This window comes from Poecilia formosa, unplaced genomic scaffold (assembly GCF_000485575.1).
Source record: "Poecilia formosa unplaced genomic scaffold, Poecilia_formosa-5.1.2 Scaffold36, whole genome shotgun sequence".
Taxonomy (NCBI): domain Eukaryota; kingdom Metazoa; phylum Chordata; class Actinopteri; order Cyprinodontiformes; family Poeciliidae; genus Poecilia; species Poecilia formosa.
Window position 1 is genome coordinate 1,234,641 of NW_006799975.1, and position 16,759 is coordinate 1,251,399.

General features: G+C 39.1%; 1 protein-coding gene across 2 annotated transcripts in view; it reads left to right on the forward strand.

Annotated features, from left to right (window-relative positions):
- The first annotated feature begins 1,567 nt into the window (after window positions 1-1,567).
- Window positions 1,568-16,759, forward strand: part of LOC103136959 (TGF-beta receptor type-2-like) — a 30,801-nt gene continuing 15,609 nt past the window's right edge. The window contains exons 1-3 of one of the 2 annotated variants that reach the window (XM_007550438.2): window positions 1,568-1,829; window positions 13,163-13,313; window positions 14,803-14,993. In XM_007550438.2, the coding sequence (XP_007550500.1) occupies window positions 1,694-1,829; window positions 13,163-13,313; window positions 14,803-14,993 (478 nt within the window). In that variant the 5' untranslated portion in view covers window positions 1,568-1,693. The remainder of the gene's footprint in view (window positions 1,830-13,162; window positions 13,314-14,802; window positions 14,994-16,759) is intronic. The other variant, XM_007550437.2, reaches the window with a different exon arrangement.

A 16,759-nucleotide genomic window follows, 5' to 3' on the forward strand; every position in this document is an offset into this window, starting at 1 on the left:
TTACGTGTGATTTTCATTGCATTATTTCTTCAATAGAAACACAGCAATTGCGAAATTAATGAAATATTGACAAAGTTTTGCGCACATTTGTAACACGATCGCAGCTAATAACTCAATGCAATCTGCTGGATTTCCTTAGAAAGACAAAACCCAGTTGTGCTGTTTGACAACTAGAACCACTTGAAATGTATGTGTGATTCAACTGAAATGACATTTCTTGTAAAGAGCCTCAAGATGACGTTTGTTGTGAATTGGTGTTATAAATAAACTGAATTGAATTCAACTGAATTTTCTTATATGACAAAGAGAACACCAGAAGATACATTAGGCTAATTATTTATTTTATTTAAAAAGTCCACTGTCTCTCAATGAGCCTGGTAAAATCTTCATCTTAAAGTAATAATCTGGGAAGCCCCCAGAGTTTTATAGGTGAAGTTAGCCAAAATTTTGTATTTGACAAACTAAGATGTAAAAATGTAACTTCTGCCATCAGTTTTGTGGCCATTAGCGTGGCCTTCGGTATGCTACCTAAGATTTTAGTTTTGAATTTTGTACTGATTTTCCTGGATACGATTGGTGACCGAAGTGATGGGTGTGACTATTTATGGTCCTGTGATGGGATAATTCATAATTTTGTCTGAAATGTGTTCCTGGAAAGCTTCACCTCCATTGTAAAAAAAATGAAGACAGTGTGTCCAAAGTTTTGTTTGTGACTATATCTATTTTATTTATTTATTTATTTATTTATTTAAAACTGGTTCTAAAACTTAGCTTGTGATCCTGATTGAGTAAGCTGGTAGTTTTACCTTGCAAGCATGAAACTGATGTTGTTTTAAAGTATTCATGAGATTGGCCATGACTCAGAACAATGGGAAATTCCAATAAACCCACTGAAGACTCAGGATCCAAAATTGTGGATTTGGACATTTGAGGAAAATTTGTTTCTAAACAACAGATTCCCATGCAGTCTATATGACTGCACATAAGTACAAGTTGTTCAGATGTGTCACCACGTCTGAACAATCTAAAGACCAAAACTGATCTATGTTGAGGTTCAGGAAGCAGCAGGATCTCTGTCTACGCTGATGATCTCTGGAACTCTTTTTATTTCAGCAGCTCAATATCTGCTTTGTATTTAAGATTTTATTTTCAGAGGTCAGATTGTTCTATTTCACACCTGAATTATATTAGCTGTTAAATTTTTTGTTTGTTTCTTATGTGTATTTTTATTTATTTATTTATGTATTTATTTATTTATTTATTTATTTATTTATTTATTTATTTATTTATTTATTTATTTGTTTGTTTGTTTGTTTGTTTTTGCTTCTGTGAAATCTTAAATGGAAAAATGATATTCCTCTCTCCTTTTCTAGTCTGATGTGTAGAACTCTGTGGAATTCAGAACTGCTTGGTAACTTTCTGTTTCTGTGTGTGCTGCGAGTTGTTTACCGTTCCGATTTCCAGTATTTGGGTAGAAACACAGTCCTAGACGGAGAGAGAGAGAGAGAGGGAGGGAGAGAGAGCGAGCTCCTTCCTCTGGTTTCCTGTCAGAGCAGCATCCGTCTGCGTGTGTGTGTGTGTGTGTGTAAATAGTTAGACAGTAACTCTCCAGCTGCTGAGCAGAGCAGAGAGCAGAGCAGAGCAGGTCGGACGCACAGAAATCGTTCCCCGAGCTTCTCTCTCGTCTACGTGAATGAACGTTTTCAGAAGCAGTCTCAGTAACATGCACGGACCGCAGTGCTGCTCATCGTCACGGGGAGTTTCATTACCATCATCATTAGTATTATGGGCTGTTTTCTTTTTGCCGCTGCTCAAACCTGGGACAGCTGGTGAGTAAAAAACACTTTAAACTTCACACAAGCTCTCAGTCTGTTTGACAGCCTCGGGCTCACTAAATAACGCTCACTCATGTCAGCCATGTTTTTTTTTTTTTGTTTGTTTGTTTTGTTTTGTTTTTAATTATTAAAAAATTGAAAAGTTAAACTGGGAGTGCTTCCTTCTGGCATACTTATGTATGGATGGTTGGAGAGCCGAGGGGGGCAACAGGTGATTCATGAGGTGAGCCGCTGATGCACTCCTGAGTTATCCTGGTGGCTGTTGGATGCACAGCCACCAGTTGTTTTTAGAGCGCAATAGAAAGATCTTTCCCCATGTAATCAGATAACTCTTGTTTACATACCATGAAGTCTGATATGGAGAACTTCATTGTTTTACTGCTAGGCTAGGATGTAGTGAAACTTGATCCTAATTAAACAGATTAATCACTCTCTGTTGCTGAGATTATGATGTTGATGTCTATGCCTAACTTTGCAAGCTTGAAATATAAATATGTGCACAGATGTGAATCTTGCAGGAATGGAGCTCTGGGCACCTTTTACTGCATGTCAGCCAATTAAAATGCAAGTTATTTATTTATTTATTTATTTATTTATTTATTTATTTATAGCAAAAAGCAGGTCATATAGTCTCCCAGTACTCAAGGGAAACTTCCTCCCCTACATGTATACAGGTAGAAACAAATGTGTTCAGGAGACAACGGACAGATAAGATATATTTTATTTTCTTGCTTTTGCGTGTCCCTCCCCTTTCTGATGCTGCCCTGGGAAACTGCCCATATCAAAAACTGCCTGTATGCACGTTTTCTAAAAATGTTTGTCTCAAACCAAACATGTCTGAATGATCTCAGCGGCCCAGGCTTTGTGTATTCAGGAAGGTTTAAAGGAAGTCATTTAGTATTAAACACTCATTTAGAAATGTCCCTCCATTCATTTCCTATAGAATTTGTGCGATGAGGTGACTGTCTTTTGTCCTCATCCAGCGATTGGCCTACTTCATGCAAATGAAAGGTCAAGCTTGTAGATGATCACACACAGGTTAGCAACACAACACAAGAAAGGAAAAAATGTTCAACTTTTGTTGCTGTCCGCTGTCACACAAAAACTTTCACCAACTGCTGTTGTTCATCACTCCCGTCTGCATTATGTAACATTAACGTGTTAAAATTTTCAGATGAATTGCATCCATTAAGGTGTTGATGTTGACAGCCCTTGTCAAAATGTTTTAATGCATTACATTGGATTAAAAACAACACATTGATTTTATGCATTTGGTCGAACATTATGCAGATTTCAGAGAAGATTTTTTTTTCCACAGGTTAGACTCGAGCCCGAAAGACATTTCTGTGGGACAGCCAATAAACAAGTACAGAGCAGTGATTCAAGTCAGAGACACAGAGATAAATTCTGGGAAGTTAGATGCTCTTGGGATCTTATTGGAAAGCCCAAATTTTCCCAGAGCGAATGATGTAGTTGCAAAAATATCAGAGAATGTTTTCCTGGTTTATCTCACATTTATACAGCACTGGATACCAAAGTTCCTCAGAGAAGAGTTCATGCTCCCTTTTCACATATTATCAGTAATCACATTTTATCAGATTACTACTACAGACATCAATGGATGAGCAGCTAGCTCTGACTGAGCAGACTTTCATGTTGTTTTAGAACCAAACCATGTTTTAAAGGTGTAGCATGTCACTTTTATTTTTTAAAAAATATCTTCTTTTACACATTTGTTAAAACTATCACTACCTCATAACAGTTTGTGAAAAGATTGAACTCCTCCTCCCTGAGAAGAAATGCAACACTCCCAGTCTAAAACAGCCAATCAGAGTCAGGAGAAGGGCCATAGCGCTGTCAATCAACCTCAAGTACTCACTGTTAAATGTGCTAATGGAGGAGAAACAACTAACCATTACAGGAAAACTGCTTAGATAATGTTAACTAGCCTTAGCATTCACAACAGGCTGTGCTAGCTGCAGTATGGCAGAGATCAAGGGGGGATAAGGAGAGGGGAGTGAGCAGCGCCACACGGAGGGGTGATTGACATCGCTTAGACCCGCCTCCTGGCTCTGATTGGTTGTTTCTTGTTAGCACTGGGAGAAGGCTGGGAGCTCAATCTTTTCAGAGATTATCTGTCTCATAACTTACTGTCATGACATTATGGTAGTTTGAAGCAATATGTAAATAATAAAAAAAAATATATTAGCATTCACAACTTACATGCTGCAGCTTTAACTTCTCCAGAACTTCCTCCTTGTCGTGTCTCCATGGTTCCTTGGTTTCCATGATGCCGTTTGTTCTCTAACACTCTAACAAACATCTGAGGCCAGAAACAGAACAGCTGCAGTCAGATTCAGATTACATCATGCAGAACTGGACTGTGTGTAAAGGGAGGCAACATGAGAAGATTCCTCCCACTGCCATAATAATTATGTTTGTTATCAATTTAAGGACTTGGCTGCAACACTGAGACAGTTACTGTAAAGGTCTAAGTCATTATAAGTTACTTTGTAATCTCGGCTACTGCTGTTCTTCCCCTCCGCTCCCACTGTTTGTTCCTACTGTCCCCCTCCCACAGTGGGGCCTATTTTCAACCTGGAAATCCCACATACCAGAGGGACTGTGTGGTCTTGTTGCGTCACAAATAGTCACACCGTATGCACAATAGGACGAGCAAACGTCTGAACAGATCTTCCGTCTGTGGTGGATCAGTCACACGTTTTCATTCCCCACTGCCCTGACCTCCCCAGAGCACGATGAACTGCAGGAAGCTCCCCAACCCACTCCCCGCCTGTCCTAAACAGCTTCAGTCTGTTTTTGTTGTCCTTATCTTTCCTCCCTCTGATTGGTTTGGGCTGATGTTGATGACCATCAGCAGGAAGATTCCATGATTTTGCCTTCAGACTGCTCCTCCATCGTGTCTGGCTGACTTGCATCTAAGCCTCTCACAATAAGCAATTAATCCATTAATTGCTTGTTGAATTAAAATGAGCTCCATCATTTCCACCCGCATGCTTGTTTGTTTTCCTCATGGCTCTCTGTCTACCAAAGTCAAGTTTATCTGCACAGCTCATTTCAACGAGGCACTTCAGAGTGCTTTAAAACATCACACAATTATCAATTATGAAATGAACAGCAAACATTACATTTTGTAAAATGTCATCATCAAATCATCAAGCAAATACACACCAGATGTATTGATCAATGTTCCAGTTACTACTAAACAAAGGCAACTTCAAACAGGTTCAAACAGGTTGGCTTAGAGTCTTGATTTAAAGGAGATCAGTGTTTCGGCTGTTTTGCAGTTTTCAGGAAGTTTGTTCCAAATTTCTGGTGCTAGAATGCTGCTTCTCCATGTTTGGTTCTGGTTCTGGGGATGCAGAGCAGAACCAGAAGACCTGAGAGGTTTGGAAGGTTGATACAACACCAGCAGATTTTTAATGTATTGTGTTAAACCATTCAGTAATTTATAAATTAACAACAGTATTTTAAAGTCTATTCTGCCAGTGGAAGAACTTTAGAACTGGGTTGATCTGCTCTATTTTCCTGATCTTAGTCAGAACACCAGCAGCAGTGTTCTGGATGAACTGCAGCAGGAAGATTAATTTTTTTAGGCAAACCTTTTTGCAGTAGTCAATGCGACTAAAGATAAACGCATAAATGAGTTTCTCTAAATCTTGCTTAAACATTAGTTCTATAATCGTGGAAATGTTCATCAGAAGGCTGACTTTGTAACTGTCCTTATGTGACTCTGAAGGTCCATCTCTACTCCCAGATTTCAGACAAGATCACTAGTTTCTAGCTGTAAAAACTGAAACTAACTCTGGATCATTCCTACTTTGTTCCGCTGCACGGGTCTCGACTGACGTCACCTTCCTGCTTTCTCTGCGTAAGAAGGAGTGAACTCTGGAGTTAGTTACTAGCTAGGCTCAAGGTCTTATCCCACAGAGTTTAGCCTTCAAGTCCCTTTAGGAGTAGCAAGCCATCTAGTTAAGTTGTCTAAATGGATTGTTGGTGTTATTAGTTTGCACTTTTTGTTTACTAAAGTCGACACTGTCAGTTTTGCCTGTTTTTGTCAGGAATGGAGTCTTTAAAGGTGAGAATGAACTAGAAGGTAGACGGTGGGGTTGCATCTTTCTTTTATTTTTCTTCACTCAGGGCATGAGCAGGTCAACACTTGGAGAGGCACTGACAACATACATAATACCCAGACAAGAATGCAACAAATTTGCTTAGAGACTTCATAATTTACTTATCTATTGTTGTTATTTATTTTGGATATTTAAAACTTCTTCAAGTGTTAAGAGGTCTTTAGAAATTATTATTATTATCATTTATTGGAATAATATCTGGGTTAATTTATGAGCCAGCAAAATTTGTAGTGCCTGTCATATTTCTTGAATCTGGTCAAATAAGAATAATGGTCCTGAATTTCCTAAAGTCTCTTCTTGTGTATTGCACACTGTCCATTTTCCCCACTCAATTACAAAGATGTTTCTTTAGTCTGAGAATGAAAATCATTTGTTCCATCACATAATTTTCCAGAACAATAGTCAGCCATCGTTGTATGGATGGAGCAGATATCAGTAACAGTTCCTTGTTGTGGCTTTTTTTGCAGGCAATTAACAGAATCTTTATCAAGTTACGCATCTTCCTTCAAAACATGTTTCTTTTATGTTTCCAAGATACATTGTCTTAAAATCTTTTGGTTCTCCAATTTTTTTTCAATTATAACATTCACATTCCTCCAAAACAAATCAAGTTTTTGAAACTCCCAGAATATTAGTGAATTATTTGCTTCTAGATTTCCAGACTTTCTCCAACACAGGAGGTGAGAGCTTTACTCACTCTTGATCCTGGCTGTAATGACGAATCTAGTAATGTGCTGTGAGATTCAGATCTCACACAGAGCTCTTCTGTGTGAGATCTGGGTGTCATTTGATACATGGTGACACTTTTAATGCAAAGTTGGCACTTTTAATGCAACTGTGCTCTAAAAATGTCATTATTTACTGAATGACACTTCATGACAGCAGTCGTTAACATTTATGAAGACTCCTTCGTGATCCTGACAGTGTCGTGTCAGTCTTATGCAGATCCCTTCAAATAAAGTGTTACCCAAATTTATTTTTGTGATTCCAATTTACACAGTTATATGGTCACTTGAAGCACAGCTTGCTCTGCAAGCAGCTTCATATTGGAAAGTGTGATCAGTAAATAATCTGTTTTTTCATGCATTAAAACTACATTAGAAGACTAAAAACAGAAATGCTCAAACTTGGTGGATGCGGCTTAAACCATTTTTAATTAAAGCAACTCACTTTATCTGGATGCCATTATATAAACTTCAATTAATAAGAAGATTAATATTCTTCCACCATTCATCAAGTTCACCCTCAGCATAGAGGAGACCTAGTGTGTGCACTGTTTGGAGACTTGGTATTTTCCATTCTCTTATGATTTGATAGCAGCAGTCCTTCCTGCTGTCAGGAAAGTCCTCACTGATACCATGAGCTCATATCCTCAGCCAGCTAGAACAGCAAGAACCAGCAGAGAGGGAGTTATCTCCTGCTGGAACAAGATGCCTTGTGTACTGTAGATTCTGGCGAATAAGCTGGAATAAGCTGGAAGTGCTTCCATTCTGTATTTGTATTTGGTTACCAATACAGCCATGTCTGTTATAGGGCTCATATGCTTCCAAGACACCTTTGAGTCCTACAAAATATGCAAGGAGCTAATTATCCATCCATCCATTTTCTATACACCCTTGTCCCTAGTGGGGTCAGGAGGGCTGCTGGTACCTCACCGGCTAACGTTCTGGGCAAGAGGCAGTTCTGGACTGGACAGGTCGCCAGTCTGTTGCAGGGCAACACAGAGACAGACAGGACAAACAACCATGCACACACACACTCACACCCAGAGAGAATTTGGAGTGTGTGTGCGCACACATTCACGCAATAACATGACAGTCATGTTTTTGGGAGGAAGCTGGAGTACCCAGAGAGAATCCACACATGCACAGGGAGAAAGACCATGCAGAAAGACCCCAGGCCAGGAATTGAACCCAGAACCTTCTTGCTGCAAGGCAACAGCTCTACCAACTGTGCCACTGTGCAGCTCTGATTGCTAATTAATTGTTAATGTCAATTACAAATCAGCTAATCAAAAGTCATCAGTTCAATGCATATCCGTTTGTAGACCCAGTGAAGATAGCTTGCTGAAATTCAAAGTAAGCATCAGAACAGCTCAGAAAAGTAGATGTAAGCAACTCTAGATGTTTGTTTGTGTCAAAATGGTCCAAAAAAGTTAAAGAATACTGAGTGAGTGCCACCTGTGTTGATATCAGAGGATAATGACAGGCTAGCTTTATATGATGGAAATTAAATGGCAATAGTAGCTCCTCAAATCTCACCAAACATGCAGAATACCATGTCTGTAAGCAGAACACATCAGACCCTGAAGCAGGCTGACCCCAGCAGCAGAAGACCACATACACAAACACACACACTCACACACACACTGGTCCTCCTGTCGGCTCACCTAAGCTGAACGGAAGCTCACAGCCTGAGTCACAGATATTTAACTTAACGGTAGACTCACTTCGATTGGTACTAAAACTGCAACATTTGTTCCAGCTGCAGTTGCTGCTTTTCTTTCACACTTTACCGAGTCAAACCAACCAAACCCTTCGAACCCCCTCGCCTGTGGTGGCGCTACTGAAAGTAACGATACAAAAACCTCTGAAGAAGACACTGAGCTTAACATCCTTCTTCAAGAATTCTAAACTAAAATGGAGTGGCGTAAGGTTTTAGTGTTTGCAGGATTTCTCTTTTTTTCTTTGGCAAAAGACAATGAGACATTTCTCCATCCTAGACTTGCGCATTTGTTTTGTTTTTATTTACCCATAATTCCATTCGCTATAGTATAGAATAGCATATTCCTGCTTTTGTCTGTGTGTTCACAAATGCATTCAAATGTCACCAGAGTTCACGTCAGATGAACCCAGACTGAGGTTTGTAGGCGGATCAGAGTTTGATTCCACATTCACACATCCCCAAACCAACTGCAACTTCGAGCCAAACGGACTGGAGTTTGACTGAGGCGGACTAAACATGGCTGCTGTGAATGCAGCCCTAATATCTTTATTGGTTATTGGATTGATTAAACCCAGAAAGCCTATCCGGTTACTCAGAAAACATCCTAATTAAAATTCCATTGATTTATTGAAAAAGTTGCATATCTACATCTGCTGCTGTGACAATCAAACAACTTAATTGCTCCTTAAGGATTTTTCCAAAACACTATTCTTCCAGCAGAATAGTGCTGAAAGTTTTATCACCTCAAACTAGTTTGGAAAATTTGTTTTATCATTTTCAAAAGTATTCACTGAGGGGGTTGAATACCTTTCATAGGCACTTTAATGAGTTTGTATTTCTGAAGGTTCTTCTTCAGTCTAAGTCCTGGCTGGATTTTTCTTTCACAAACAGATCTTAAATGTATCCCTTTTAGAAACCATGAAAAATCTGCTTAACGACAATCCAAGGTTTTCTCCTCCACTTTCCTGGGACAGAGTGAGGTCACCTGATTTCATTGTGTGATTCCAAAAAGTGGCCCCAAAGTTGGAAAGAGTGGAGCTGTTATAAAAAAAAAACATTCCTCAACTGAAACACAATGAGCCACCTGTGGATACCATGGAAACGGTTTTATTTTATTCTGTTTATTTAGTGTTTGTGCAGACAGCGTTCCTAATTCTTGCATTTTATACATGTATGTATTTGCATAGATATTAGGTCCGGAGCTGAAGTGTCTCAGAATAGTTTTCTGCTGAATGTGGTGCAGGTTTGTAGGCCAGCTCACTCACACACCTGTTCACCGTGGCTTAAACAAAAATGCTTCTATGTATGAAATCACAGTGTCTGTTACAGTTGTGTACAAACAGAAACATTTCTCCTTTAAAACCAGCAGCATTTATTTGTAGAATAACTCAGCCAAGAGTTATTTTTAAAAATATATACTGAAAAATATTTGCTAAAAAAAAAAAGTTTACAAAAATTTCAGCAAATTTTAACAGGGGAGAGTAAATAAGTCAGATTAATTGACTGTGTTGCTCTGCTGCTCAGCACAGTGGCTTTTATTCACCTCTCAAGTCGTGTGTGTGTGTGTGTGTGTGTGTGTGGGCGGTAGTGCTCTGCAGTTTCACTCTCTGCTTTGCCCAAATTCAACTTAGCGTGACGGAATGTGTGTTTAAAGCATAGTAAGTGTGTTTCCAGTGAAATGAATAACCCAACCGTTCCAGATCGGGTGACACAGGAACGCCCGCCGCCGGCCTGGTGGGAGGAAGCCATTTGGCCTGGACACAGGCGGACGCTGTTGTTTTGACCACATGATTCCCGGATTGTGGGAAGCCCAAACCCTCCCCCGGCCCAGTCTGCTTTCACAGTTCCACTCTGCAGAAGTTCTGCTGGGTCAACGGAACTTACCGTGGTGCTGGCTGCAGTTGTTTTGTCTGCATCTTGGTTTCACTCTGCTTCTGTTGTCGCTTGTAAGAGGAAAAGTGCTCGTCATGATGAAGTGGATTGTAACCGTCAAAACGCTACTTCATAGTTCTGATTTGTCTGATTAGGGTTCTGTGATTTTTGTTTTCTTCGTATCTCTAACAATCCCTTTACCCATGAAGCAGGACAGTCAGACTCATTTTCATTTTTAAAGATCACAGGTGTTGTCAAAGATGTGACAGGGTGCATTGATAGAATCCACGAACAAACTGCTAACATAGTAATGAATATATGTCTCTGCATTTGATGAGCACTTCTTAAAACTGAATAACATTGATGTCATTTGGGAATATGCAGATAAAAACTGCTTTGCTTTGATTGATAAAATCATTTTTAATTAAGCACACAAATGTTTTTTTTTTTTAAGTTCCTTCTCATGTGTCTACGGTCTAGACTCTAGTCTGTGGAGATGGCCACATGAAAAACTACAACAGGCCAGATTTGGTCCCTGGGCCTTGAGTTTGACATGTGCTGTAGAGGAAAGATGTCATATTGCAGGAAGTTTGTAGAAAAATAAGCCTCTCACAGTCAGCAATTTAATCAGTTCAACGCATGATCAATGAAAATCAGCTCAATCATTTCCATTTACATGATTAAGATTGGAAAGTACTTTAGATTGTCCATACAAAATAAGAATGTCCTTCATTTAAAGTGGAGCTTACTTTGTCTTATATACCATAAGCTCATATCTAATACACATACGTGCATTTCCACATTTATACATACACAAATATGTAAATACATCTATTAAAATAAATTATTTTTATAGTATATTTTCAGTGACTGTGAGCAGTACTTTATGTTTAAGTGATTGACAAGTTTTTGCAACCTGGTTTTTCCCAGCTAGCTTACATTAGATTAATTCTGTCCCAATCTATTTCCACACACACTTTTAATTCTCTCACTTCTTGGCCAGCCCAGATGACACGCTTGCTCTGTCCGCTGTGCTGTATCTCCCAGATGAAGCTAAACAATGAGGCGGAGCTTTTAGGACGATCGGCTCCAGTGATGAGCTGATTCCTGCTGTAACTGTGTGAACGCCTCCAGACAGTCATGTGGAGTCGGTGACTCTGTAGGTCTGAGCCGTCTGTAGAATCAGCCATGTGCCTGGAGGTCTGTGAAAACCATATGAGTCATTTGGTGGGTTAATTCTGTTCACACCTCCATTCCATAACATGCCCTGCAGTCACTTCTTTTGATACATGAAAGGAGTTGTCACTTCCCACCTCCTACTGAAGGTTAGTTAAAGGTCAAATGGTGTTTTGAAAGTTAATTTGCAACAACTGTGATGATTCACACTGAGGCTGTATTATAACTCAGAACTGGCTTACCATCATTCGAGCGGTTGTGACCTGTTTCTGCATTAATGCGTCCCTAAGGTTCAGAGGTGGGCGAACCAGAACCTTCTGTCAGAATATTCATCTTTTAACAGCAATAAGGCGCATAGCTGACTCTGCACATAAATTACTCAGCTGAAGCAACGCCAAGCTGAATGTAAGCATCACATGTACTGGAGAAAAAAATAACCTAAAGTCCTCCAGCTAGCTGGAGCGTGGAATCAGTCCAGACTGCGTCACATCTTGATGACAGGGGAATTTAACAACAGCTGCATTCAGGTACAGCTCCGACCCTCGTTTGACAAAATTAGAAAAAAAACAACTCTTTAATAAAATTTTCAAATATTAGCACTGATCATTTTCAAGTGGTTATGTTGTTTTACATGCTTTAGCTGTGCCTGCTTATGCTGCTTTATCCATGGAAAAATATCCAACCAGATGTCCTGTCAGTTCTATACTTTACATGTTTTAAGTTTTAGAACAGCTTAAAATAAAATTAAATCCAGAAATTTAAAAATAATCCTTTTTTTTACTGCTGGCTAACGTATAAAAAAAAAAAAAAATCATATATCATTATCAATTTTTCTTGAATGAAAATACACCCAAAACAGACAGAACTTATCTTAAAATACACGTTAGTGTTACCAAGGAAACACCAGATATAGATGTAATTTTTAAAGGGAGAAAAATGAGTTAAATGCGTGTATGTCCAAAAATAAAATCACACATAAATATGCCTAAACCATATGGCAGAACAGCGTAGGTTTTAGTTCTTCCTCTAGAGAGCAACAGAAGAACCTTTCTGGAAGAGCTGAGGAGCAGTGGCAGCTGTAATGGACATAACGTTTTCTTTTTGGAAGATCAGAATTCTGAGCAATACAATAATCACACTCTAGATGTGTTCCACAGACGATGCAATGCATTTCTGGGAACATTTTAAAAAAACATATGTTTAGATTGAGCTGCATGCGAGAGCCCCAGAAAAAAAAACTATAAAACATTGGAAGCTGCAAAATCCTTAAGACTGGAGCATGATGAGCTTTATGATACTAATGTTGGTCTGAAGGTGGAAAGTTTAAAGGTTAAGGTCAAGGCAATTTTATTTGTATAGCACATTTTCAGCAACAAGGCAATACAAAGTGCTTTAGGGAGTATAAATACTGTCACAGCTTTCTGCTGTAGCTTCTTCAAATTATTACCAATATTTGCTAGATCCAATAATTTGACTTTATCCATACTTTCACAGATCCTTCTACGATAAGCTCTTTATTTTCTTTTATTCAACCCACAAGTATATGTCTGAAAGGATGACTTGGAGATTCTGCAGTGTTTGTTCTAATCACAGACATCCGGAGAACTGGTCATAAACAGGAAACTAACCTGTTGAATGTGTGTGTGCGTGTGTGTGTGTGTGCGTGTGTTTGGTGTGCAGGTATACCAGGCTTGTCCATGTACCCCATCAGTCAGCTGTGTAAGTTCTGTGACAGACAGAGTTCCTCCTGCAATGGCACAGGGAGCTGCATGTCCGACTGCGACATTACGTCCGTCTGTTCTTCGCATCAAGATGTCTGTGTCGCTATATGGTAGGTACAAAGACTCAGAAACTATTATTAAAAAAATACACGTGTTGCCCTAATTCAGTTCAAAACAAGAGGCTCATATCACCACCTTCCTTAATTAATGTTCAAAATCATTTTTTATGTCAAAAGATGACTTAGGAAAAAAAAAGGTAAACAAAATTACCTTTATTTTAGAGAGGTGACAATATATAGATCCATTGTGCATTGAGTGATTGTCTATGTTCTTTGAAATAATTCTGTCTTGATGTGGGACTGAAATAGTGAGCACCCAGGCCCTTACACAGGGTGGATGAGGCACTAAAGCTTGGTTTATGCTTCACACATGTACTTTCCTCATGGAAACTCGACGGAATCAGGCTAATCAGGCTGGGTGGCGGAGAAAATTCAGTCTGCACGGACACTGCACAGTAAGGCGCTTTTCCTAAAATTACATAAGACCATGTGGAATGGCTGCGTTAAACATAAATCAGGCTTTAGGAGTTGTCAGTTGTGACAGAGGATTTGTCTGCTTTTGATAATGTAGATTTTGTGCCAATAAGCAAAATTTCAGTTCTATCATTGTTTAAATTAAGGAAGTTTGAGGTGTATCGGGATTAGGACTGGTGGGAGGAGTTAGGTTTACTACAGAGGCAGAGCAAGGTGTCACCTTTGAAGCAGTAGAAGAGGAGATTAAAGATGGAGACATTATTAACAAGGTGGGAAGATATATGTGATGAAAAGAAGAGGCTCCAGGACAGAGCTCTGAGGTACACCACGGAAACTTGACGGAATCAGGGATAAGATGACAGTGGAAAACTGGAGTTAAAGGACTTGAGTGGGATGAACTGAGTGTGTCCGAATCAGGCTCAGGTTACTAGTAATACCAATGGATAATCATCTATTAAGGAGGATGGTGTGAGAATAGCTTACTGCTGTATTCAAATTATCAATCTTTATTTAATTAAGCATTTTCTTAGCAAAAACTCAGCAAAATTAATATTTTATTGTACTGTCAATAAGGGACAATAAGGGGTTAAAATATTGTAACCCCATTATTTTAATGATAAAATAATTTTTTATCATTAGTTATCCTGAAGATAAAGTTGGACCATAATTTATGAAGATACGGTAACCCTTTTTGGATTTCTTTTTTTTTTTTTTTTTAAGAAAGGCACACAAAACAAAAGATTATTGTACTTAAACTCAATAAACTTGTCTTCTCTTCAGCCACCACCTTTGTGTAAGAATGCAGAGTTTTTACAAAGACAGTCAGTCAACTTTGCGCTTGGCCTCTCGTGGAAACTCTTCCAGTCTGAATCCATTTAGTTTTTTTTTCCAAAAACGACGTTGAGACCAGATTTTAAACGAGGGAAGATATAAACTGATCAAAGCCTCTCAACTCATCTAGACTTTAAAACAATATATATATATATATATATATATATATATATATAAACTTTCCCTTCAAACTGTAAAAAAAGATTCCTATGTAATCGGTTTGTCTGACTTTCAGGGTAGAGAATGGGACCGGCTTCACCGTGGAGACCCTTTGCCACAGCCCGTCCGTGTCGCTGTACGGCATCATGCTGGACGACTACAACAGCTCCAGGTGTGTGATGAAGGAGAAGAACTCCACCAGGGGGATGGTGCACATCTGCTCCTGCTCAGAAGAAGAGTGTAATGACAAACTGGTGTTCGTTTCCAGTAAGTGTTCTGGTTCTAATGAAGTCATGCAGTACGTGGGTTGATGAATCCAATGATTTCTGCTTTGGAGTTCTAAATTTAATCATGTTTTGACTCATGTCAACATAAAAGCTATTCAAAGTTAAGTCTGTACAAATCAACATCACGACCTTTCCAGATACATTCAGCTGATGAGCAAGGATTTTACTCTTCACCCCAGCTGAACATGTTGTACATTGAAATGAAAAATGTTTTAGATGATGAAATGGTATCTAGATTACCTCTATCAGTCAGAACAACAAACAAAATTAGAATGAATTTGTTAAGTTCACTTATGCAGTAACTCAACATTTTCAGTTATAAAGCAGTGTCCCATTTCAGGTGGGAATACAACATGAACCAAATGTTGCTGATGACTGCTGCAGGCTCACATAAAGACCACTGCCAGCCAGGACACTGAAGAAGAATTCTATATTGGCAGTAATGCAGAAGAATGTGAGGATTTATAGAGAAATCTGACAGGAAGAAATGACAACGTGGAGCTAGCTGTTAGCTCCCAGCAGGGTGCAGTCATACTCTCCATCCAGATCTGCTGACCTGCTGATGTTCATAAGTTTCCATCAGCGTCATGAGAACATAAAAAATATGGTTTGATTCAAGATGGGAGGCTGGACAACAAACAAGGGTATCTACTGGCTTCGTAGTTAATTATTAGTATTCTCCCTTTTTTTGACTCAGTTCTTGCTAGTACACTTCCTCTGTGGTGTGCTCTCGTAAAAATGTTTTTTTGTTTGTGCTTTTATTTGCTCAATTCAAGAAAGCATATTGAGAAACAACCCAGAAGACTCAAACCACTCATTAGTAGGAAAATAAGAAACCCAAAAAGGAATTTACCAAAAAAAAAAAAAAGTCCAGAGAGTGGCCACAAAACTCTGGAACAAAGCTTTATGGATTGATTAAGCATCAAAAAACCTTTTTGGTTGAGATCAAACATTTGGAGAAAGGAAGGCTCTGCTCCTGACTCCAAATATACAAGCTGATCTGTGAAATGCAGTGGACATCGTTTCATCAGGTGGGCTTGCATGGCTCCTTTGTGATGGGCTTAGATCAACAGAGACACTTTACCAACTGGACATGAAGTATTAATCATTTTAATCAGTCTACTCACAAATGTAGTCTTCTATCCATGCTAGCGCTGTGATAGATGTGAAAACATGGAACTAAAAGCCTGAATGTTGATCTTTCAGATCATATTCATCATCATTTCTACCAATTCCAAACTAGGACTGCTTATAATAGAAAAAAGAAACAACATGAAATCACTGAGTTTGAAGAAGGGAATAGTGTTTTGGCAGATTTAGAAACCTAACTAAGTTACAAATTCAATTGATTCTAATTTGTAAATTAAGTGATAAAACTAATGGATGTTGAGAGAGCTAGAAGATACTGGGTCAGACTGCTAACTGGGCATACATGCCATTTTGCTTGGTAATCCGGCGCTCTTTTGGGCCGATCCATTTTTTCCTATAATGTAAACCGGCCGGCTCATAAACATTTCTTATTCCTTCATTTTATGACTTTAGGCCTGCCCAGACTCATCTCTTCCCCCTCCACTCTATTACACCCCTTCCTCCACTCCCCATCCCGTCTCCAGTACTGATGCTGAGTAAAATCTGTTGCTTTGTCAGGACAGACGTGCCTGAGGGATAATTTGCTGCGTCTCCTCTCCTCATTCTGCCACCTTCACTGGCACTAACTTCTAAAAACCCTCCACAAAGCATGCAGGT